This window comes from Ustilaginoidea virens, chromosome 6, assembly GCF_000687475.1.
Source record: "Ustilaginoidea virens chromosome 6, complete sequence".
Lineage (NCBI taxonomy): Eukaryota > Fungi > Ascomycota > Sordariomycetes > Hypocreales > Clavicipitaceae > Ustilaginoidea > Ustilaginoidea virens.
The window spans coordinates 1,101,492-1,125,540 of NC_057321.1; the positions used below are offsets into that span (position 1 = coordinate 1,101,492).

The window sequence follows — 24,049 nt, forward strand, 5'->3', positions numbered from 1 at the left end:
TTGGGGTGGGAGGAGGGGGGAAGATATCTCTCGAAAGGACCAGTTAATAGTTCAACGTACCCACGTGCAAGGGGGATTCGATATTCAAGGCACAGCCGAATACACCGTCACGTTTCCTTCCATTTCCGCTGCTGCCCGTGCCGCGTTTGACCCGATGACAAAGGCGGGACACGACGACGGCTCGCAAAGAGGTTTGGGAAGCAATTCACGCATCCACGTACGGACTGCTGCGTTGGCCATAGACGCCACCACATGTCGACATATATTCCTGTTTCCCACGGAACATACCCCCGAGCCGCTTTTGCATGGGGGTTCCCAATCTCCTTCCCAGCCGCATTTCAACCAGTTCGCCTCCGCTATGAAACACAATCCTCTATACAGCCCCGTCCAGCCCGTGCCTTGCGGGGGAAACCAAAAGAAGAGAAAAACAAAAAGGAAGACAAGACAAAACAAAACAAAACAAAATGGGTGCCAGGGATGCTTCTGAAATGTACAAATCCCCCGTATCTGCGAGTCGCAACAAAAAAAAATAAGCATAGAATAGAATAAAATGAAGACCACCAAAAGCGCGGCAGGACGGAAATCCCCCCTGGGTGACGAAAGTCTCGGAAGCAAAGCCGTCTAAGCGGGCTCGTCGGCCGGCCCGTCGGGGGCTGCTGCTTCCGCCGCCGGCGCCGAATCTGCGTCGTGGAACAGCTCGCCTTCTGCGTCCGGCGCGGCGGGACTGTCTTCGTCGCCGCCCGCCTCGCCGCTCGGCAACCCGTCCTCCCCGATCGGGTCTTCGGGGATGATGCCGTTTTGGCGCTCCCACACCTCGCGCCGGATCCTCTCGTCCTTGGCCTTCCTCGCGCGCTCCACCTCCTCGAATCCGCCAGACTTCTTCAGCTTGCCGTCCTGCACAAAGTTGGCGATTTCCCGCAGCATCTCGTTGCCCTGCCGGCCTTCCAGCTCCTTTTGCCGCAGCTTCTCGGCTCGCTCAATCGCCTCCAGCCTGTTCTCGTGGTTGGGTTGAAGAGCCCGCACCTCGCCCAGCACGTCCTCCTTGGCGGCGCTCTGGTCGAGGCTGTTGCCGAGGTTCGACAGCCCCCGCGAGAACTGCCTTGCCGTGCTGGCGCTGGCGCTGGTGCCGTTGTCCTTCATCTGCTCCTTGGTCGCTTGCTCCACGAGGGTGAACGTCTCCGAGGCCTTGTCCAGGTCGTCGCGCAGGTCCACAATGAGGTCCTCCATAAGGCGCAGCTCGTCCCGGCCCTGGCAAACGTCCTCGAGCTCCTTTTCCCAAATCTTGGTCCACACGGGTTTCTCCGCCGCCATGTAGTCTTCCATCTTCTTGAGCTCCTTGACAAGACCGGTGATGTCCTTGGCGACCTCTTCCAGCTGACGGGGCAGAGGGCGAACTCCGCGATGAACAACGTCTTTGCGCAGGTCCTCAACCAAGTCTTGCAGATCGTCCACCTTGCCAACCAGCCGGTCGGAATCGGCGTTGAGCTGTTTCCGTCCGTTGATGACATATGAATAGCCGGCATCGCCCTCCATGTCGGGAACGGCTGCTTTGGCAGCGACCGTTTTCACATTCGCGGCCTGGAGCCGAATGGCCGACATGGACTTTTGAATATCCGACTCAAAGCTCGAGTACGTCTGCCGCAGGACGGCCAAATCGCGTCGCAGACTTTGCAGCTCTCCGGCTTGACCAGCGTCGACCTTGCGAGCAGCCGCCGCCGCGCCTGGTTGTGTTCTCACGACGCCGCCTTCCGCGACGGAGGCGGCCGGCGGCGCGGCCGAGGCCAATCGAGCCAGTTCAGTCGCCGTTTCATGCTGTCTGTCGGACACTCGTTGCAACATGGTGCCTTGATCATCCACGTTTTGCTTTACAGACTGAACAATCTTGGTCAACGCCAGAAGGCCGTCGTCAAAGTGCCGCTTGACCTCGTCCAAAGGTTCTACATTGAGAACCAGGACGGTTCGATCCTTTATATCAGCCAAGTCTTCAAGCTCGTGTCGAACGCCCGACACGGGGTCTTGAATATATATCTCAGGCAAGTCGGTGCCGTTTTGCTGCGTGTTCCAGGAAAACTTCTCAATGAAAGCCAGTTGTAACCTTCCGATTGACAGCTCATCTCGTCCTTCCGCCAACACAATCTTCTTGACTTTTGACCGGTATTGCAGAAACAGTGTCAGGTCCTTTGTTGGAGTCGGGGGAGGTGAGACCTGAGAAGAAAATTCACCAGGCTTCGATTCATTGGGGTGGACAAGAGACGGCGGTTCGCTTGTCCTTGTCCTTGTCCGAAACGGCTTATTCGGTTCCGACTCCGCCCGACCAGTGCCGCCCAGATATGCCGCTGGTTCCTGCAACGGTCCACTCAACGTCGCGCTGGGGGCGTTGTTCTCTTCCGGGTTCATGGGGGTGTCGGTCAGCTCAACTGGCATCTTTTGACGCTGAGTGGTGGCGGAATCCTCGGGCACGCCAGGCATTCGAGAAGGGGAGGATTCTTTAGCCGCCGGCTTGGGTTGGCTTGACAGCGTGCGGCTGTGGCGAACAGATTGACGGGATTGTACGGCTTTCAGGGATTCCCTTGCCTCTTTCCTGCCTCTGTTGGGGATTGGTGTGTTCTGCGAGGGCAGCATTGGCATTCCATTTGCCGCGGCTCCCAGGTGCTTTGAGATCTGATATTGTGAATATCTTCGCGACGCTCGGCGTTCGAGATCACCGCCCTTTTGAAGAGCTGCCAAGGCACTCGATTGCTTATCAGGCGGTGGCGGCGGCGGAGGTGGTGGGAAGGCATCGATATTTATTTCGGCAACTGATGACGATGACGATGCTGAGGGCATTATGGCGGGGTCTTCAGACGGATAGGGAGGTAGCGAGGGAACGTTTTGCATCACGGTTGATGGCTCTGCCGCGTTTGATGGACGGGAATGGTCTTTGGGACCGTTCTGACGACGACTGGGGGAATTGTTGAAAATGGCTTGCCGAGGAGATTCGCGGTCGCCGCGCTGGGAATCGGGTCGGTATCCATTCTCCAATCCCTCGTCCAGTAGGTTGGTCAAGCCGCTGTTGCCGCTCGCAGTCGTGCTGACACTCGTCGTCCGTTCTGGTAAGCTGGCATCGCGCTCTCGTCCTTGCTTCTGCCGCAGTCGTTGCTGCTTGCGTTTCAGACCGTGCAGCAGATTGATGATGATGTCTCGAATGCGCGGAAGGTACTTCTCGAGGCTTTCGGCGCTGGCTTCCTGGCTAAGCGTAGCCTCCAGGATGTGCCTAAGGAGATCGGGGACGTTTCCCAAATCTGATGTATCGACATTGATGGCGGTAAAGGCTCTACAAGCCATATTGAACTCGTAACCCAGGCGAACGTAGACGTCGGAAACCTGGGTGTCCGAGGCAAGTCCGCGTGACCATTGCGTCAAGGTCTCGAGCAGCTGCTTCGTAGCAACGAGCAGGTGGGTAACGCTTTTTTCGATTTGCGACAACGGCATGCTAGATGAGCCACCAGAGCCCTTGTGGAAGCACTCAGTCAGCATCTAGCCCGAAGAAGAAGAAGAAGAAGAAGAAGAAGAAGAAGAAAAAAAAAGCCCCGTCTCGAGGCTGCGGGGCTGGAGCAAAGAGCAAGTTCTCACCTCGCGGTTGGTTCGTCGTGATGAAAGGCTCCCTTGGGCAGGGCGATTAGAAGAATTGGACGATCGAGGTTGTACGCCTCCATTGCCAGGAGAGTTGGGTCGCACACTGGGCGGTGGTCCTGGATCAGCGCCAGGGGAGCGACGTTGCGAGTAGGCCCGCTGCGATGAGCTGGACGACGCCTGCATGGTGTCTGTGTCTGTCTGGTGGTGAACTCGGAGCTGGTTTCCCGGGTTCTGGCCCGATTTTGAATTGCTCGAGATATCCAGTCGTTAAATGATTTTCTGATTCCGCACAAGTCACACAGGTGTCTGCCCGACGGGCGAATTCCGGTAGTCGGCTGGGAGTGTGGCGTCGTTAGGTTGGGTTGCAATAACTGAACATGTACGGCGTGGCGCGCACACGGTTGACTCGAGTGAAAGCAGCAAAGGGCTCATCCAAGGACGGGAGGACAAGTGAAGAAGGCGAAATGTAGGCAAAGATGCGCCAGTCGGATAATGATGACGCCAGGAAGCATATGCGATGGATGGAAAGCGACTCCAGGGCAAAACATCAAAATGCTGAGGCGAAGTTCAGGAGGAGATCCCAGCGAGACCAATCACGTCGGCGAAAAGTGCCAGACGTCCAGGGCGGCGGGCTGGGAGGCACCAATCCCAGGGATCTGAGGAGTCAGTCAGGACCAAGTTTGACGGTCGGTGGAACATGCGCTAGAGGCAGTGTACAGTGTACATACATACATGGCACCGGTACTACCAGCCTTAAGGGACATCCATCAGGGAGTTGGGAAAACGGATACATGCGCCGTATGTCCAACCATAACTTATTCAGTACGGCATACCACCTTTATCATAATAGTCAACTGCTCCGTACGGTAGTCACATAGTACTCGTTTCTTCAAGTTTCGGACAAGCCAGTCACAAGTTTCAGCCGAGTCAGTCGCAAGCTCCAGCACCAAAACGTCGCCGTGCCAGTGCAAGGTAAGCTCGAGAGAGGTACTTGTCAGGTACATGTACTTTGCTTGGCCCAGCACGTGCGCAAGCTGTCAGCTGGTCTCGTCGGGCCGGTCATGCAATCGCTTCAACCCCAGGAGGGAATGAAGCGCCAACGAGGCTGGTTTTTGTTGACTCGGCGAGGAACTCCGTGGACGATGCACCATTCATCATATCGTCTCGGTTTCTTCAGACACTGACAGATTCCAGATGGCCAAGGATCGATGATTCCTTCTTCAATGGCAGCAAGGACCGCGGGTTGACACAGTTCTCGTCGCTGGAACCCGCCTACTCCCGACCCACCCTAGGAATCCAGCGTGTAAGTACGATTACGATGAAACAGCAGGGGAGACTGGTATTGATTTCAGCCAGATTTAACCCGTCTACTCGCAGTTCGTCACCCTCGTCCGACGACACCGTCTCACCACACAGGCCTGCCACGCTCAAGCCCGCCATCTTTGCAGGCAAATCATGCCCGCAGAAGGCGTCTGGATCTCGCCCACGGGCCAGAAAGTCTTTATCCCACTGGAAAACAACCCCGATGTGTTTGCCTCTCTGGCGCTCGACCTGGGGATATCCCCCTCGCTGGGCTTCTACGACGTCTACTCTCTCGACGACGCATCCCTCCTCTCGCACATCCCTCGCCCTGTGCTCGCCCTGATCCTCATCTCGCCTAGTGACATGCAGACGGCGGTCCGTCAGCAAGACGGCCTCCCAAAGAGTGCCAAAACCCTGACGTACGACGGGAGCGGTGCGGATGAAGCCGTCGTCTGGTTTCGTCAAACAATCGGCAATGCGTGCGGCATGTATGCTCTTCTGCACTCCGTAGCCAACGGGGAAGCCAGAAGGTTTGTGCGAAGCGGCTCCCTGTTGGACAAGCTTCTTGAGGATACCGCGCCGCTGAAGCCTGAAGCCAGAGCCAAGGCTGTGCATGATAACCAGGAGCTGGAGGAAGCTCACATGCGCGCGGCCAGATTGGGGACCTCGGAGACGCCGCCAGCCAATATCCGCGCTGGGAATCACTTTATATCCTTTGTCAAGGGGAGAGACGGGCATCTCTGGGAGCTCGAGGGTAATGCGGATGGTCCGATTGATCGGGGCAAGCTGGCGGAAGGTGACGATATGCTTGGGGGGAATGCCATCGGGCAGGGTGTGGGAAGATTCATCCAGTTTGCCAAGGGTAATTTGAACTTTAGCATCGTAGCTTTGGCTAAGAAGGAGGAGGGGAAGGATGATTGACGGACACTGATTGGTTTGCCTCCTTTGCTTCCTTTGCTTCCTTCGGAGTTCTGAAATCCAAGCAGCGACCAGGCGGTGGTTGGGTATGTCTGTTGGGTCTGGTGGGCCTGGTGCGCAATGGAGGCCGGGCACAGCGAGCATGGATGGTGCTCCAGTGGACGTTGACCCTGTACAGCAGCTCCACTGCACTAATCAGCCCTGGCAGTGGTCGTACCAGACATGTGCATATCTGTATGTACAGTATCTGTCACCTGGCCGCCTCACTGCTCGGCGGGTCCTGTTTGTCGCTTTCCGGCCCACCAGACTTGACCCGGGTGGACCCAGCCTCTTCTCTGCCTCGCGTCACCAGCACCGCTTCCCACATATCGTCTCATCATGCTTGGAACTGCTTGCCCAGCCCTTGTCGCGTGGGCTGTTCCATTATTCCTCGCAGACCCGACAGACCCGAAATAAAAGGAGGTCTTGTGCAATCGTGTATACCCGTATACCTGTTCGACTCGGACGACGTCGTCCACGGCCTCGGCCGTATCCGCGCGGGGATGGACGGTTTGCAAGCCCTCCTGACACCAGCCAACGGGCAAGGAGAGGACGACGATCTAGGGTTCAATGCTGCTCAAGACATTCACCAACCCTCGCTGTCAGGGGCCGCCGACGCTAGGCCAGGCACTTTTCTTTTGGCCTTGACCTTTGCGGCCGGAATCAGCGGTCTCCTGTTTGGATGTAAGTCACACGAAGCGCAAGCGGTCTTGGGACAGCTGGACTGGGGAATTCAGGATTGAGCATTGGGGCACTTCTAACAAGCCCCAATGGCCAGATGACACGGGTGTTGTTTCCGCAACCCTGGTGTCGATTGGGACGTCATTGTCGAACCGCGAGCTCACTTCCATGGACAAGTCAATCATCACGTCGTCAACCTCGCTCCTTGCCCTTGTCGTATCGCCGTTTTCATCCATGTTGGCCGACCGCCTGGGCCGCAAACGAGTCATACTGTACGCAGACGTGCTCTTCGTCCTGGGAGCCATCGTGCAAGCAGCATGCTCTGCGGTGCCCGCCATGGTCGCCGGGCGCTGCATCATAGGTGCTGGCGTTGGAGCGGCCAGCTTCGTGGTGCCCCTGTATATCGCAGAGCTGGCCCCCGCCTCCCACCGCGGACGGCTGGTGACGGCCAATGTCATGTTCATCACGCTGGGGCAAGTGGTCGCATACCTCATTGGCTGGCTGTTCTCAACCTTTGGCTCCCAGGAAACGGCATGGCGGTGGATGGTTGGGCTTGGTGCTCTTCCCGCCGGTCTGCAAGCCGCCGTCATAGCTTTTATGCCAGAGACGCCACGGTGGCTTGTCAGCGTGGGCAGATCTGTCGAAGCAAAGGCCGTTCTCGGTCGAGTCAGCGGAGGAGCAAGCGGAGCCAAAGAGGCCGCAGCGACGATAAGAGAGATTGAAGTGGAGATGCGCGAGGAGGAGGAGGCTAGGAAGGGGCGCCGTCAGCATGGCTCGAAAAGCAGCTGGCTCGGTCGATGGCAGGACCTTGTCCACGAGCGCAAGAACCGACGGGCCCTGGCCATTGCATGCCTGCTGCAAGGTCTGCAGCAACTGTGTGGCTTTGTAAGTGTTGCGACGTTGGGCGGGAGGCAGCATTGTCTGTCGAACCCGCGATGCCATGTGACGGTTGTTGACCGACAGGACTTTTTTCGTATATCGAACCGGCAATTGGCGGCGTGACTGACAAGATTTGCAGAACTCCCTCATGTACTTTTCAGCCACGATATTTGCCATGGTTGGGTTCGACAGCCCGACCTTGACCTCGCTCACAGTTGCCGTCACCAATTTCCTCTTTACGTTGACGGCGCTGGGACTGGTGGACCGCGTCGGACGACGGCGCGTCTTGCTGTATTCGATACCCGTCATGATATTGGGCCTGCTTCTCACGGCGTGGGGGTTCTCGTTTCTCCCCATCGGCGAGATGCAACCCAAGGGTCCGTCGTCGGATCCCGGAGCCCAGGCTCAGGCTGCGGCTGCAGCGCACATGGTCTTGGTCAGCATCATGGTCTACGTGGCGGCATACGCCCTCGGGTTAGGAAACGTCCCCTGGATGCAGAGCGAGCTGTTTTCCTTGTCGGCACGGTCACTCGGAAGCGGCATTGCCACCGCGACCAACTGGGGCGCCAACTTTGCGATCGGACTGACTTTCCTGCCCTTGATGGATGCGTTGAGCCCCCCGTGGACGTTTGTGCTGTACGCCCTGATATGCGGTGGGGGATATATCCTGGTCTGGAGGATATACCCGGAAACAGCGGGCCTGAGTCTGGAGGAAGCAACGGCATTGTTGGAGCGAGGCTGGGGCGTATGAGTCGACCCGAGGCCGGCATCGTCTGGCGGTAGACGGTCCTTTGACTGAGACGACTGGCGTACGGTACGGTACGCCCGTGCTTGTGCTTCTTTGGAATCCGCCACGGCACAATGCGCTTACCGGAAGCCTGGAACGCAAGGTGTAGGGCTCAATGGAAATCATGTACCCCACCAGCGCAGTTTCAAGAGCATCATCAAAGGCAGCCCCCCTCTTCCCTGGCATAAAGGGGCACTACTACTATTAGCCAGGGGTGCGGACTAGCGCCTGGTCGGAATCTGTACGAGTAGCTCCGTAAAGACAAGGATATAGACCTTTTGGCACGCTGCGAAACGAACGCCAAGAATGCAGCAGAAAACGCAGCCAAGCTCTCGGGGCATTGGCGTTTTCAGCTCAGAACGGCCATGGCTGCAGACCAGCACGGAGCGTATAAGCGTTCGCAGCCACTGCACAGATGACTCTGAGTACATGTAGTGTAGTGTTCGATTAGACTGGGTAATACATACCTTAGCAGGCATTATTCACCCGTGGAACTACTTGCCGCAGAGCCCCGTCCCAAGTCCCAGGTGCGCAGCGTTGTACGACAAGGGGCCCCCGGCAACGGCATGTCTAAAGCGCGTCATCGCGCATGGCAACGAATAATTTCCGCTTCCGGGGTTCTCGGTGTTTGGTTGGCCGAGCTCCGTCCGGCCGTCGACTTGACCCACGGGACAAGCCCTTGGCCACGCGGTGTGGGCACTTGCTGCAAGCATCGTCAATACGGAGTAAATGTCGGGCAAGGTAAGGGGTCGCATGAGGCGCTCGTGCCGGCTTTAGCCGAGGGGCGCCAGGATGGAGACGGCGCTACCGTAATGGCGATGAGTTGACGACTTGCGACGGCGACAGACGGATACAGGGATGGCAAAGCGTTCGGCGTCGATCGGCCCAGTCCCGGACTGTCGAGCCGATGGCCGAGAAGCGAGCCTCGGCTGGCTGGGCTCCGGGCACTACGTGGAGCTTTGTTTTTCTATTTTTTTCCTCCGTCGATTTGTAAGCCTGAGAGCACTATGTTGTACCTGTGTAGTCCTTGCAGCTTGGCAGTGGGTGGTTTGAGGCGGCCTGGGTCCTGCAGTGGGAGCGAGCCGGACGGGCTGGACTTGGCCCACGACTCATCATCAATTTACCACAAGATTTGCGCTTCTAATCTACGCGAGAATGAATACAAGTGCGTCGAGTCTGTGTGTGTGTGTGTGTGTTTTTATTTTTTATTTTTTATTTTTTATTTTTTATTTTTTATTTTTTATTTTTATTTTTTATTTTTTATTTTTTATTTTTTATTTTTATTTTTTATTTTTTATTTTTTATTTTTTATTTTTATTTTTATTTTTTATTTTTTATTTTTTATTTTTTATTTTTTAATTTTTATTTTGCGTCGTCCTACTAGGGAGCAGAATGAGCGCGCTGGCTACCTAATCAAGGCTCAAGGAAAGCGCTACCGAGGTCCACAGAACTACTCCAGCCAGCAACTGACCCACCCGGCAAACCTCCGCTGCGCTCGCAGACTTCCCGGTCCACATTCAACCCAGCCCCACAGCCGGCCCACAGTTGGCCCACAGTCGGCCCAATTGATCCATGACATTGGACGCCCGCGGTCTGCGCCACCTCGGAGGCCGACCCACCCCGCTGTTCGCTCGCCTTCTCCTAACGCCGGCGTGCGCTCCACCCTCGCCCGTTGCCAACTCAACTGCTGGCTTGTTGGCGGTAGGCGGCTGGCACCTGTCGGCAACGGGCCCGCAGATCTCTGACTACCGAGTACGGAGTATGCCAGCTCGACTCTTTCCCCGGCCAACATGCTTTAAAAGCCAATGTCCCCTCCCATCTTCCTCTCCCCCGTTGGAAGCTGCGGGATTGCCCTCTTCTGGAACGCGGTGTGCCGAGCCCAGTCACGGAAGCCTCCACTTGCATCACCGCGGGCGCAAAGCAGCCCGAGGACTTGCTTGCCTGCTTCAACAAGAACAAAGGAGAACTAGGCAACGAGGCCCAAGGAAAAGAAGCCATCTGAGCCATCCCCCCCCCTTCCCCACCCCCCTCCAGGCGCCTGTCTGCCCACCATGACCCCCGACATTGTCGACCGAGAGATCGAAGACGCAGCTCGAGATGCCTCGCCGGGGCGCTACCAGCAACGCGCCAGCAACGAGATTGAGCGCGTGCTCTCGTCGTCCACGGCGTCGTCCTCATCCTCCGTGTCGGACGCCGGCCACGGCTTCCGCCAGAACATGAGCCGCGTCTCGACGCAAAACGACCTGGAGCGCCACCCCACGGAGCTGAGCCGGATCGCCACCGCGCGGAGCCAGCACTCCAACACCGTCGGCAGGGGCCTGCGCAGCCGAACCACCAGCAGAGCCTCCCGCAGACCCCTGCCGGCCTTTGGCGCCGGCAAGCCGTTCCCGCCGCCGCTGCCGGAGCGCGACGAGTACGTCGTCGAGTTTGACGGGCCCAACGACCCCCTGCACTCGCAGAACTGGCCGATGCGCAAAAAGGTGCTCACGGCCGCCATGCTGGGATACACGACCCTCACCTCGGCCTTTACCTCGTCCATCTTCTCGACCGCCACCGGCGTCGTCGCCGCCGAGTACCACGTCAGCTCCGAGGTCGGCCTGCTCGGCACCACCTTCTTCGTCCTGGGCTTCGCCTTTGGGCCGTCCCTGTGGGCGCCCATGTCGGAGCTGCGCGGCCGCCGCCTGCCCATTGTGATTGCCATGTTTGGCTTCACCCTCTTCTCCGCCGCCTGCGCGACCGCCAAGGACATCCAGACCATCCTCATCTGCCGCTTCTTCGGGGGCTTCTTCGGCGCCTGCCCCCTGGCCGTCGTCGCCGCCGTCTTCTCCGACATGTTCGACAACAGGATGCGCGGCATCGCCGTCACCCTCTTCTCCATGGCCACCTTTACCGGGCCCCTCTTGGCGCCCTTTATCGGCGGCTACATCGTCACCTCGCACCTCGGATGGCGCTGGACCGAGTACCTCCCCACCATCATGGGCGCCGTCGCCTTCCTCGTCGACCTCTTCTTCCTCGAGGAGACGTACCCGCCCGTCGTGCTGATTGAAAAGGCCGCCGACCTGCGCCGCCGCACCAGGAACTGGGGCATCCACGCGAAACAGGAGGAGATCGAAGTCGACTTCCGCGAGCTGCTGCAGAAGAACTTCTCCCGCCCGCTGCGCTTGCTCTTCACCGAACCCCTCATCCTGCTGCTCTCCATATACATGAGCTTCATCTACGGAATCCTCTACCTGTTCCTCACGGCGTACCCTATTGTTTTTGTCGGCGTGCACGGCTTCTCGCTCGGCCAGTCCGGGCTGACCTTTTTCGGCATGATCTTTGGCCAATTGCTCGCAGGTGCGGTTGTCATTATCCAGCAGCCGCGGTATAATCGCATGCTGGCTGCCAACAATGGCATCCCGGTGCCTGAATGGCGACTGCCTAGCATGATGGCCGGTGGTATTGCCTTTACCATTGGCATCTTTTGGTTTGGATGGTGCGTTGTATTGATTGGGGCCGCCCCTGCAACACCCCCCCTTCCCCCAAGAGAAAAAAAAAGAACCTCTTACCCAAAGAATTTTTTGCCATTCAAGGGCCGACTAGCTAACGAGTTGGGCTTTACTCTACAGGACCGGATACACCAGGGACATTCACTGGGCTGTCCCCGCCGTCAGCGGCGTCTTTACCGGCTTCGGCCTCATGTCCATCTTCCTCCAAGCCCTCAACTACCTCGTCGACTCGTACCTCATGTTTGCCGCCTCCGCCATAGCTGGAAACACCCTGATGCGGTCACTCGCCGGGGCGGGGTTCCCCCTCTTTGCTCGTCAAATGTTCGAGGGCATGGGGATTCAGTGGGCTGCCACGCTCCTCGGCTGCGTGGCTGCCGCGCTGGCGCCCATCCCCTTTGTCTTTCACAAGTACGGCAGCAGGATCCGCGCCAAGAGCGCGTACGCCCCGACGTTCGCGGCCCCCCCGGTGCCCGCTGCCCAGGAGGAGGAGGAAACGGGCGACTCGGCCACGGAGAAGGAGGGGGGCGATCAGGCCGCGCTGGCTAGTGTCCCGAGAAAGGAGGGCGACAATGCCGCCAGCCAGAATGTGTAGTGTTTTTTTTTTTTTTTTTTTTTTCGCTCTAGTGACGTAAATAGCCGTGCTCTTAATACTTAATGTTTAGATTTCGACCCCTGCTTCCGTGGCTAAGCCCCAGAGCTCTAGGGCATAACGTGAGTAGCGTGCTGGGCTGGGGTGCTACTATTATAAAAAGACATCAAAGTCAAAATAAGGGGAATTAGCTGCGGTCTTGGGGGGTCTTGCAGGGGGTGTTGCTACTACGAGTAGGATTTTTGAAAATTGTAAAAGAAGGGATAGTGGAAAGCAGGGAGTCGTAGTGATTGTGAGGGCGAGAAAACAATCGCTCACGAGCAGGGAAACAGAACAGATGAGGTAAATGTGGGTTGGGGGGTTTTCGCCCGGCCAGGCAACTAGCACGGGTTTTTCCTCCTCAACAAGTCAGACCTCACGGTGACGTGGCGAGAATCACTTGATGGTCGGTGGCCCTCTGTCTGCTCACGATGCCCAGCCCAAAGCTCAAAGGGGACTTGCCAAATCTCGCGTCTACTTTCGTTCGGATTTGGGAGATTGCCATGACAATACCTAGGTACCTTAGGTGGGTAGGTAGGTAGGTGAGTCCTTGGAAAATATGTACAATGGAGGCCATTGAGGAGGCGTGAGGTGTTGTCAGTCTCATTGACACATCATCTCGCTGAATACATGTACCGTCACTGAGCCCTGGGCAAGCAGGCACGCCGCTGAGGGCAGGCCCGGCAGGCACCTAACTACCGTAACCGTGCCTATGTAATGGGTCGTGCCTTCCTTCCTTGGGCATGGAGATGGTGATGGGCGGGCGACAGAACCCGCCCGCTCTCCAAGGCGTCACGCGTTTGCAACTGACGAGCTGGCTGGACAAGCCTCTTTTCAATGCGGAAACTCGTCCTGTCACAAACCCCACAGCCTTCTACTGCGTAAGGTAGGCTTTATCACCCTGCGCTCTCTCAAGTCTCTCGAGGAAGAATTGCTTCCAAGGAAAGAAAACCGCCATAGACAACGGCAGGGCGGCTGCCCCACACCCACAGCAGCTCAAGCTTGTTTCACGCCCCTGTTGGCAAGCGTGGCTTCCCCAATGGCTCCAACCTACCACTAAAGCTACGTCATCGACGTTGAGCTCGGCGCCATGCCATGGCGAAAAAAAATAAATAATAAATAAATAAATAAATAAAAAGAGAAACTCGAGAGAAACTTGATTCTGTTTAAAGGTCACACGATCCGGATCAATTGCTCCGTGCACAATGCAGGTGAATACTTGCCTTTAATGAATGGATTCCGTCTTTTCTCTCCTTAAAACTGCTGCAACCCATCAAGTGAAGTCAACGCCTTTGAGCGGTCATTGATAGCTTAGCGAAAGGCTCAAGACCTTGAACCTCCAGCCCAACTTTCCGCCGCAGGCTCAGAGGACCTCCAGAGTCCAATCCAGAGTCCATCCCAGTTGACATGAACGTCGATGACCATGTCGTGCCCTCGGGCCAGCACTACAGCGGCCGCAATCCGGTGCCAAACATTCAGCAGTTCGTGGACCAGCTGGACCGGGAAAAGAAGCAGCGGGACGCCGCCATCGATTCCGATTCGAAGAAACGTGAACAGGTTGAAACAGCAACGGACCGCAAAACTTCGCACAAGCCACCGCGACAAGGCTTGAGGACGGTGCGAGATCCCGTCACAGGCAAGGATGTCCAGATCCGAGACATCAAGACAGACTACAAGAGCGTTGTCGAGCATCCCCAGGTGATTTGAATGAAACCCCCCCCCCAAGGCCCACGCTTTGGATTCGTTTCCATGCAGACCGAGGAAACTGACAGTCAGGGCAGTTGACCGTCCCCAATGAAAATCTGGGGAGACCAGCAACGATAGCAACCTCATCAAAACAGTCGGGCGAGGAGTACCGATATGCGCAGGACGTTACCGCTCCTCCGAAACCCGTCCAAGAGGGGGCCACGACTGATGTCCCTATTCAGAGTGAAAAGACATCCGTCTTGTTTTTCAAGACCCCGTCTGTTAGTTACGAGCCCATGTTTGCCACGCTGGAGAGAAAAGGAAACGTCTTGTGCGCAGGCATCTTCGTGGCCATAATCTTGGTCGGCAGGGTTTTTGGCGGCAACTTGCTCGGTCTATTTCCCCTGGCGTTTTGTGTCTCGTCTGGTGTCTTCGTCTGGATCAAGGATCTGATCCGGCAGGGACGTGATATGGAGTGGTCCAGCGAGCAAGAACGGGGTGAAACCGCAACCGTCAACCTTATTCCCGAATCTGTCGAATGGCTAAACACCGTGATAGGTCTCATGTGGGGATTGATCAATCCCGAGATGTTTGCCGCTGTGGCGGACACGTAAGTCTCCCATGGTGCTTTGGCTTCTCGGATCTGGGTTCCAACTAATTCTTCGTCAGCCTGGAGGATGTCATGGCAGCTTCACTGCCTGGCATCGTGGAGAATGTTCGCGTTGCCGACATTTCCCAGGGCAGCAACCCTGTCAGAATTCTAAGTATGAGAGCCTTGCCGGATAGTCATGTCGAGGATATCAAACAGGAGATCCACAAAGAAAACGTAAAAACGGTGGACAAAGAAGAGCTCGCGGCTATTGAACAAGCAGGAGAGTTTTACAATATGGAGGTCTCTATTGCCTACCACGCCAAACCGTCAGGTGTGGACGTGGCATCGAAAGCCAAGAACATGGGCATGCAGATCGTCTTTTACCTGGGCATCAAGGGCTTGTTTGGTATCCCTCTTCCGATCTGGGTCGAGCTGATCGGCCTTGTGGCGACGGTTCGGATCCGGTGTCAACTCACCCCAGATCCCCCGTTTTTGAAGACTGTGTCATTCACATTGATGGGAGTGCCCAAAGTCCAGGCAGGTTGCACTCCAATGATCGAGAAAGGCATCAATGTCCTGAACTTGCCACTCATCTCCAATTTTGTAAACTGGGCCATCAGCGCAGCGGCGTCCATGTACGTGGCACCCAAAAGCATGACGTTGGATATGAGTAAACTGCTTCTGGGAGACGATGTCAAGAAGGAAACACAAGCAATTGGCGTCATGTTCATACGTGTTCACAAAGCAACCGGGCTCAGCAAGCAGGATCGAAGAGGTAGCAAAGGTGGCGGATCCGATCCTTACATTACTGTCAGCTGGAGCAAGTTTGGAAAGCCTCAGTTCTGCACTCGCGTCATCCAGGATGACCTGAACCCGATCTTCGAGGAGACTTGCGGTCTGCTAGTCACCACCGACCTGATCAAGGCCGATGAACAGCTGTCGATGGAGCTCTGGGACAGCGATCGATCCTCGGCCGATGATTTGGTTGGTAAGGTGGAACTGAGCATTCAGAAGCTGATCCAACACCCGGGAAAGATGTATCCCCAGGTTTCGAGGCTTCGTGGCGTCAAAGCGGACAGCAGCATGCCGGGGGAACTTCATTGGGAGGTGGGCTTCTTTGGGAGAACTCAGTTCCGCAAGGCTCTTCGCACCCACGGCAAGGATATCAAGCTACCCAAGGAGCTCGTGGATAAGCCCGAGTTTCAGGATGACAAGGGCACCATAAACACGGAACTTGAGGACGCAGTGACCCATACTCCGCCCGATCCTTTATGGCCCTCGGGTATTCTCAGCGTCGTCGTCCACCAGATTGTTGGTCTCGAGCTTGCTAACGTCAAGGGATCCAACGGGAATCGCAGAGGCAGGGAGTATGAGCCAGCCAGACGCGAAGCTGGGGAGGTGAAGGAAGAGCAGAGCAGCAAGCTCCCAAGCTCCTACTGCACCATTCTCGTCAATGACGAGTTGGTCTACAAGACGCGTGTCAAAATAGTCTCTTCCCAGCCAATTTTCAACGCTGGAACGGAACGGTTTATTCGAGACTGGAGAAGCAGCATTGTCACTGTCGCCGTGCGTGATTCCCGAAATCGTCAGCACGACCCAATCATTGGGGTGGTGCCTTTGAAGCTCTCCGATATCCTTCAAACAAGCAGCGAGTCGACCCGCTGGTATCCGCTTGACGGTGGCGTCGGTTTCGGCCGCATCAGGATATCCATCCTGTTCCGTTCCGTGGAACTTCGACTGCCGCCTTCCCAACTGGGCTGGAACATTGGCACTTTTGAGTTCTTATCAGACTTCATCACCACATCGAACTATGCGACGGACTCCAGGATCAAGCTCAAGCTCAGAACCGGGGGATCTTCAGCCAGTGTTCGACGACAGTCTTGCACCCAAGAAGGAGATGGCCTGAAAATCAACATTGCCGATGGTGAAGGCGGCAGGAAGTTGCGCCTTCCCGTCCGCCATCGGTATAGCTCTCCTATTTTCTTCGAGTTCCGCCTGGCTGGTAAACGACATGCAGATGCATACGCTTCCCTTTGGCTTCTCGAACTTGTCGACGGCGATGAAAAGGACTTTGACCTGCCGATATTCAGATGCCACAACGGCTTGCGGTTGGCACAAAACTACATAACGCAGGAGAACTACCGGCAAGTTCCTGACATGCAGATTGAGCAAGTCGGTCGTGTTAGGTTTCGTGGTCGGTTCTCCGCAGGTACCGACACTGATCACATTAAATTTGTCAGCGATAATGACTCGAGAGAAACCATTGAAACCTGGGAGGCATGCTATGCGGAAGGTGTGCGACAAGAGGAAGCACGAGCAGAAGTGCCTCCGCTCGTGCAGAAACTTCATGACGAGTCCTTGACCCAGGGCCGAGACGTTCTTGCTCAGGTTGATGAAGATGAAAGGCAAAGGTGGCTTGCAAAGGATGGCACGGACTGGAGTGGCGCATTTGGACAAGACCCCAAGAAACTGATGGCGTGGAAACCAGACGGCGAAGCAGACGGCGAAGAATACGACGGCTTTGATGAGGAGGAGGAGGAGGAGGAGGATGAGGATGAGGAGGAGGAGGAGGAGGGGGGGGAGCAGGAGGACCCTGACCTTGGGATTCAAGACGCCGGAGCAAACCCCTCTGTGGACGGCGAACCTGGTCGCCAATCTATCGAGACGGAGGCGACACATGCCAGCGCAACTTCCGACAGTAGTTACAGCAGCAAGAACCCGCTTACGGCTTACAAGGGCTACAAACAACGCAGCCGGGATTTGCACCGAAGACACCGAGGGTTGATGCAATGGCGGCCGATGCGTAATGTGCAATTTGCCAAAGACGAGGCCAAGTTTGCGGTCAGAAAGGTCCGAAAGCTGGGAGCGCTTGACGGCCGTCATCCGGACGTGGAAACAGAGGTGTAAAACGGGTCTCGACGGTCCAAGGGGCACTGCGTGAAGGCTTCTTGCTCGCACGAGACAGGACGACGATGATGGTGATGACGAGTCTTGAAAGTCTGAAGCGAAACAACAAGCCAGAGACTGAAATGAAGAGAGGCGAGCATATACTTGATGAGGCATGATGCACCCCATCCGGAGTGAATAAAAAATTCTTGGGTTTTTGATATGATTTCGGTAAATCGTTCAAAACTGGAAATATTCCTGCTAGGCACCGGCACCGACACCGGCACCAGCTGCTCCATCAAGACGCAATCATGGCTGCAACTGCACTAGTATAGCGATTCACGCAGAGCCTCCCACGCTGAGACGATGAGATGAGCAATTTACCCTCCACTGCAGTTAGCGTCCCTCGCTGAGTACGCAGATGTACATGTCAACCAACAAGATACATAAAATTCCGAAACAAACAATAGCATTCCATTGCTCGTGCTCGTGCAACACCCCCTTCTTCCCCAATCGCCCCGATTTCCCCTACCTATCATGGCCGAGTCCGCTACTTTGCACGTCAAGGCATTTCGTGAAGCGACTCGGAATCCAGCTCCTTGGATTCCTGTCGATGGATGTCCTGCACGTCCCTGCGATGCGCGTCCCGGCCGCCAGATGCGACTAGGCCATGACACGTCCCGGCAGCCAGCTCAGTAGGGCCGTCCCCCCCGGCGCGCTTCTTGCGCCGCGTCCACAAGACGAACGCCACGCGGGCGAGGACGAGCACACCTCCAATCACGGCGCCCACGACGACGCCCGCCACGGCGAACCTTGTCAGATTCGATCTGCCGTCCCACTTGCGCGGCTTGCCTGTCGGGGTGGCGGTGGGGGTTGCCGTAACCGTGGCCGTGGCCGTGGCCGTGGCCGTGTCGGAGGGCGGGGCTGTCGTCGCGGGAGCGGGTGAGGCGGAGGCGGAGGCGGCGGCGGCGTTGGGGGCAGTGACGTTGAAGTAGCTAGAGTAAAAGTCGGGCTGGGGCTGATCCCCTCGGCTGAGGGCCAGGTAGAGCACGGCGTCGTGGCCGGGGGGAAGGATGCTCTCCACGCCGTGGAGATTGGCGGTCCAGGTTGCTTCGGTGGTGCCTTGGGGGATGTTTTCTGAAAGCGCGGGGAGGAGGATTTGGTAAGTCAGCGCAGAAAGCGAGAGACGCGCGAGAATGGTGTTTGTTGCTTTTTGAAACAGTCGGCGTTGGAATAAGGCGGAGAGGGTGCGACGGGTTACCTTTTAGAACAGCCTGGACGACAGTCCCCGGGTACTCTGTGAGCATGGCCAGCACCATTGGGCCCTTGTAGTCCGTCTGCCATTTGAACTTGACGCTGCGTCCGCATGTGTATCTCGGGTTGTCCTGGTACTTGTTCCTGTGGTCCGGGGAGTAGGGCGGCGGGCGGACAAAGGCGGCGCCGACGCATATACCCGCGAGCACGAACCAGAGAGGCAGCATGGTGCAGACGAAGCTCGCGAGAAGACCATTTCCCTGCTTTCCTCTGGAAAGGACGAGAAAAAAAGGGGCCTTCGACGACGTAGACCTTTTCTTTCAAGGAGGCGGGGGGAGGGGTGAAAGGTCCTCATCATATATCGCTTTCTTATCCGCCTGGGGACCACATCTCCCCCAGGCCTTGCTTCAAAAACACATCTTTCAGCCGTAGTTGAGTGGCGTGCTTGTTCGAGGGGCTCGCTTGTTCCCCGGCGAGCTGTGTGCGACGTAACATCGCCAATCATGCCCCGGCGTGTGACTTTGCCGCGGGCCGGCGGCTGGGTCTGGCCCCCGGGCGGCCTGTGACGGAGAATTTGGTGGGTTCGATGATTTGAGACATGCAAGACAATGCGGCCGTGACGTGTTTATTTGTTTTGGAGAAGGAATGATGGGACATGGGCGCCGACTGCTGCGCCTGAAATGAGCCTTAGGGTTCAAGCCAGGTCGGGAGGGGGGGAAGACGAGGAAACAATAACAAGACAAGGCAAGGCAAGGCAGCATGTGCCTTGCGATCCGTGTAGCTGCGATGCCAGGGGCATGAGGTGAGGTGAGGGTTTTGCCGCCCTGCGAGACTGGGGGGGGGGGGGAGTTGGGGGTTGCTGGGAACTTTGATCATTCTGAACCTTCATACTGGGTGGTCCTTGATGGACAGAAGCTGTTGACGAGGCGCTTCCAGTTTCAATGGCGTGGAAATTGGAAACAATGCCGGGAAAGCCCTTCACTTCACCCCTTTGCATGCTTGAGCGGTCCCCCTCACGGTGCACCAATCTAGTCCTCGCCTTGATATTCAATCTCGCGTCGAGGTTCTTCTCCCCATGGCCCAAAAGCCCAGGATGCGTGGCACTTGGCGTCGGGACGGCGCTCATGGGACGGCTCTTGTTCAAGGTTTTCATCGGGGACTCGGGAATTAAACGCTTCTTTATACGTGGACATCTCCGTGGCTGGCTGCCCAGCGCACCGAGAGCACACATAGCGCAAGCAATTTCCACCTGCAGATACACCCAGGGGCTGGTGTATAACGAGTGGCGACCGGGATGGCGGCCGTGGCCTTGGGATAAAGCGTGGTCATCTTTCGCGTGTGATGTGCAGGATGTTGGGATTTTGGATATAATTGACTGGTTGACCCGAGTTGTCGACCTTGGGCATGGCATCTGCCAATCTTTTCTGCGGAATGAACCGAGAGGGACATGGGAACTGCTTGAGAGAAATCCAACGCGATGAGAAGGCCCTTCCGGATTCCGTGTCTCACGCCACGCTAGATATGGCGCCCACACAATCGAAAGGCTCAGAAGGAAGCACCATCCGCCCCTTGGTTGATGATAAGCTTCCAATATGAGGGATTCATCGACGGCAGAGACGCCGATCGTTCAGCCGTTGCTGAGGTGCTGAGCGGCTGCCCAACGAGTTCTGGTGGTGGACGCAGGGGCCGACCAGACCAAGCTTTGATGGTAAACAGTCCTTGCGCGGCATCCTTTGCCGCCATCGAGCGCAGAATAACAACAGCTCCCCAAGTGCTCGCAACGAGATGCAAAAGAGACGAAGCAGGCCCGTGCGGAAACGTTCCGATCAAGCAAGACAGGTAGGTGCCAGCCTCGGCATCCGTCGATCCAATTTCTGGAGGCGTCGACAGTGCACAGTGCAGTGCACAGTGCACAGTGGTAGCAGTTGCACTGGACACTGCGTGCGGCTGGCGGGCTGGGGCTGGCGGCTGGCGCTAATAAATACATGCATACATGCATATGTATCGACTGCTTGACATTCAAGGCCACATGCGAGCTTGTTGTTTAGTCCGTGTCAATGACAACCCAGACCTGACCCTTGGACAAATTGGCCCGGCCGGCTCAACTCCCACCGCAACGGTATCTCTCCCTTGGCGTTATTCTTCCAAAAAGGAAACACCAACCTTGCGCGTCGAAAAATACAACTCGAGTACCGTTTCCGCAAAAAGCAGGGCCTTTCCAATCACCGCCTCGAGACGCTCCGCAGCCATGAACCATGGGCTTCACAACATCGGCCGCATGCAGGCTGACGGCAAGAACGTCACGCGCGCCCCAACCCACGGCTCGGGCGCGTCAAAGCCCATCGTCGCCTTCAGGGGCCTGCGCCCTTACCTCCCAGAGGTGGCATCGCACAGCTCGGCAGCTTTGCAGCAGGAGCGGCAGCGAGTAGACGGTCCCGCGCAGACTTGGGCTGCGCGTCCGCCGGCCAAGCTAGCCGTCGTTCTACCATTGTCTACGCCCGACAGACGACGAAGCGAACCGCTGATGCGCCAGAGACTGACGCAGCCCACCTTGAACGAAATTTGGGATCTTCAAAAACGCGTCAAGAAGAACCTGGGCATAAGGCTGCCGACCGCCGAACAGCTGTCTTCTGCAGCGCCGGCATCGGCGTTTGCGTTTGCGTCTTCGTCTGCGACTGCGTCCGCGTCTGCGTCTGCGTCCGTATCCGCGTCTTCTCCCCAGCGTACGCAGCCCAAACATACAGCCAGCTCCGAAACTCCCCTCACCACAACTGCATCAACTCCTCAACCGACCTCCAGGGGAAGACCGAAGGGATGGAAGCCAGGCTTGTCGTACCGCGCCATGCGGCAAAATCCCCAGGGCGACTTGACCAAAGTTCCCCAGGGCGACTGGAAGAGGACGCCGCGTCAGCCTCGCACCAAGGCACCCCAACCAGGCTTTGCGAAGAGACCCGGCCGAGCACCTCGAGCCCGGACGCCGACTCCGAGGGAAATTTACGAAAAATCCGACTTTCAGTTTGTCAATTTCCTGTGTGAGTGGTCCGGCTGCAAGGCGGAGCTTCACAACCTGGACACGCTGCAGAGGCACGTCCATGTTGTGCATCAAGTGGCGAGCGAGAAGCAAGGCTGCCTCTGGGGAGACTGCCGGGCGCATGGCTTTCAGAGCACGCAGGATTGGAAGCTTCACTTGGACGAGGCGCACTTTGTTCCGTTCAGCTGGCACGTGGGAGACGGGCCGCGCAACACGGCCCTGACGGACGATGGGACCAAGCACGAACTAGCCGAGGAGGAAGTGCCCGATTATCTCAGGGGCCCGGATGGGGAGCAGGTGACGCCGTCGATCAAGGACCAGGCACTGGAGGATTCGGCGACATGGAAGGCAAACAGGCGGCGGCTGAAGGAGCTGTTGATCATGAGAGACGGCAAGCTGGAGGAGATCGAGGCCAAGACGTCTGAAAATCTGGAGCCCCTTCCAGTCTTTCGAGTCTTTCGATGATTAAGGCTCGAGCTGCGCAAAAGGTGTCAAAAAGAGTGAGGGGGTGGGCGGCCACATAGAACAGTGAGCTTCGGCGTATAGTTGAAGCTGGAGTCGTTGCGTTACTACGCGTGTAGATAAGCCATGGGGTATGGGTAAATGACCATGTCGACCGCGCGGCCCAAGTGCCGTGTCATCTCGTGTGTGTGTATAGCCCTCCATCGACAAAGTATGCGTGGGTTAGTTGAGTCTGGCAGTCCCGGCACGAGAGGAGGAAGGGTGTGACGTTGCTGCTGCAGGCCGATCCGCCTGACGCCTGAATCAAAATGCAACTTGAATGCTCAAGCGGCTAGGAGCATCAGCGACCTGCTTCAGTGGACCGGGAGAGCACGGGCCGCGGGGCTCAGTCGTGCCGCGCGCGTGCACCCACGGCGACGGGAAATGCGCCGCAAGATTTTCAAACACACGTTGTCCAAGATGCGATCGGCGTCCGTCGGTCTGTCTCTGCGCAGGCGGCAGGCCCGGGCTTGTGAGCGCCGAGTGTGCAAACGCCGACCGACGGGCCCCGACGGGCCCCGACTGGCCCCGACTGGCTCCGACTGGCTCCGACTGGGATTCTACTGAAGCTTCGACTTGGCTTTTAACTTGCCAATTGCTGCCAGGCAGTCGGGACTCGGGACACCAACCTGTCAGCCACCAGACCCAAAAACAGCTTTGGCGAAATGACGTATGTACGGAGTACGTGTTAAGCAATGGGCCAGTGGGGCAGGCCCACGGACCAGCTTGGTTAGCGCGGCTTGGCGCAGCGAGGGCGGCACGACGCAGCCTTTGGAGGTTCAACCGTCATCAGCGCCTTGACGAGCGTCGTCCACAGTAGATACTGTCTGGTACTATGCATGTACCTACTACCAGGTAGCCAACAGCGGTGCGTTCTGCGCTGCGAGTCCAACGACAGAAGAGTGCCATGTGGCCTTTGGGCTCTTGCACCACAACATCGCGGATGTTTCTAGGTACCTACCTACCTAATATACCCACCTAGGATAGGTACCTACTAAGGTAGGTACCTATAGTCATGCTGCCTCAGACAAGCCCAACAAGTGACAGGTGACGTGACTCGCCAGCCATGCGCTTTGTGCCTGTTCTGGCAGGAACGTGAACGAGCACTTGTTGACCCCCACTGGTACTTCCTGGCACCACCTGGCACCAACTGGCACCTGCTACATAGCTGCCGTAGGTATGATGCACATAACATTGAACTCTTCGAGAAGCACCGTGGGCGCTGCGCGTGGTACGTCGTACGTGGTCGGCGGATTGATACAGTGGACACCACTAGCCCGTACGCCATTCTCCATTCTCCATTCTCCATTCTCCGTTCCCCATTCCCCAGTGCCTTCACGTAATGCTGGCTCGTCCTGCTCGTCCGCCGCTCTCGCTGGGCCCAGGCCGCATCACCACCACCTGCCCCCGGCTGCCAGCCAGCCTGCCACCCCCATCCGTTCACGTTCCTCTCAGCCACTAACCCCCCTCACTCTTCTCAGTCAACCAGTGACCACCGGTGCTGCTACATCCCCAAACTCATCAATCAATCCCCTTCTATTTCTTCCTCAACCGGGAACCACAGTCTGCCGTCCCCCCCAGCGTAACCTCGTCTGTCCTTTTTTTCTTTTTTCCGGCCCTTTGACCCCGAAACCACGATTGGACCATGGCCGCGATTGACTGATTGACTGATTGACTGTACCGACCAACAAAACGACACGACACATCTCAAGCACCTGCCGTTCAAACCACCGCCCCCCTCCAAACCATACATCGTTCAATC

General features: G+C 57.0%; 8 protein-coding genes across 8 annotated transcripts; 5 read left to right on the forward strand and 3 right to left on the reverse strand.

Annotated features, from left to right (window-relative positions):
• Positions 1-621: 621 nt before the first annotated feature.
• On the reverse strand, positions 622-3,798 carry UV8b_07223 (uncharacterized protein; the record flags this gene model as incomplete). The annotated part of the gene is made up of 2 exons (XM_043144720.1): positions 622-3,492; positions 3,613-3,798. The coding sequence occupies 2 exons, from the start codon at positions 3,796-3,798 to the stop codon at positions 622-624; spliced, it is 3,057 nt and encodes a 1,018-aa protein (XP_043000655.1).
• A 1,272-nt stretch (positions 3,799-5,070) lies between these two features.
• On the forward strand, positions 5,071-5,838 carry UV8b_07224 (uncharacterized protein; the record flags this gene model as incomplete). Its single annotated transcript, XM_043144721.1, has 1 exon — positions 5,071-5,838. The coding sequence occupies one exon, from the start codon at positions 5,071-5,073 to the stop codon at positions 5,836-5,838; it is 768 nt and encodes a 255-aa protein (XP_043000656.1).
• Positions 5,839-6,377: 539 nt separating this feature from the next.
• On the forward strand, positions 6,378-8,185 carry UV8b_07225 (uncharacterized protein; the record flags this gene model as incomplete). Its single annotated transcript, XM_043144722.1, has 3 exons — positions 6,378-6,558; positions 6,653-7,440; positions 7,574-8,185. The coding sequence occupies 3 exons, from the start codon at positions 6,378-6,380 to the stop codon at positions 8,183-8,185; spliced, it is 1,581 nt and encodes a 526-aa protein (XP_043000657.1).
• A 530-nt stretch (positions 8,186-8,715) lies between these two features.
• Positions 8,716-8,934, reverse strand: UV8b_07226 (uncharacterized protein; the record flags this gene model as incomplete). Its single annotated transcript, XM_043144723.1, has 1 exon — positions 8,716-8,934. One exon carries the CDS (start codon positions 8,932-8,934, stop codon positions 8,716-8,718), a length of 219 nt encoding a protein of 72 aa, XP_043000658.1.
• A 1,338-nt stretch (positions 8,935-10,272) lies between these two features.
• On the forward strand, positions 10,273-12,301 carry UV8b_07227 (uncharacterized protein; the record flags this gene model as incomplete). Its single annotated transcript, XM_043144724.1, has 2 exons — positions 10,273-11,696; positions 11,830-12,301. 2 exons carry the CDS (start codon positions 10,273-10,275, stop codon positions 12,299-12,301), a joined length of 1,896 nt encoding a protein of 631 aa, XP_043000659.1.
• Positions 12,302-13,744: 1,443 nt separating this feature from the next.
• Positions 13,745-17,522, forward strand: UV8b_07228 (uncharacterized protein; the record flags this gene model as incomplete). The annotated part of the gene is made up of 3 exons (XM_043144725.1): positions 13,745-14,035; positions 14,119-14,633; positions 14,693-17,522. The coding sequence occupies 3 exons, from the start codon at positions 13,745-13,747 to the stop codon at positions 17,520-17,522; spliced, it is 3,636 nt and encodes a 1,211-aa protein (XP_043000660.1).
• A 541-nt stretch (positions 17,523-18,063) lies between these two features.
• Positions 18,064-18,982, reverse strand: UV8b_07229 (uncharacterized protein; the record flags this gene model as incomplete). Its single annotated transcript, XM_043144726.1, has 2 exons — positions 18,064-18,638; positions 18,763-18,982. 2 exons carry the CDS (start codon positions 18,980-18,982, stop codon positions 18,064-18,066), a joined length of 795 nt encoding a protein of 264 aa, XP_043000661.1.
• A 2,021-nt stretch (positions 18,983-21,003) lies between these two features.
• UV8b_07230 (uncharacterized protein) lies at positions 21,004-22,251 on the forward strand (the record flags this gene model as incomplete). The annotated part of the gene is made up of 1 exon (XM_043144727.1): positions 21,004-22,251. The coding sequence occupies one exon, from the start codon at positions 21,004-21,006 to the stop codon at positions 22,249-22,251; it is 1,248 nt and encodes a 415-aa protein (XP_043000662.1).
• Positions 22,252-24,049: the final 1,798 nt, after the last annotated feature.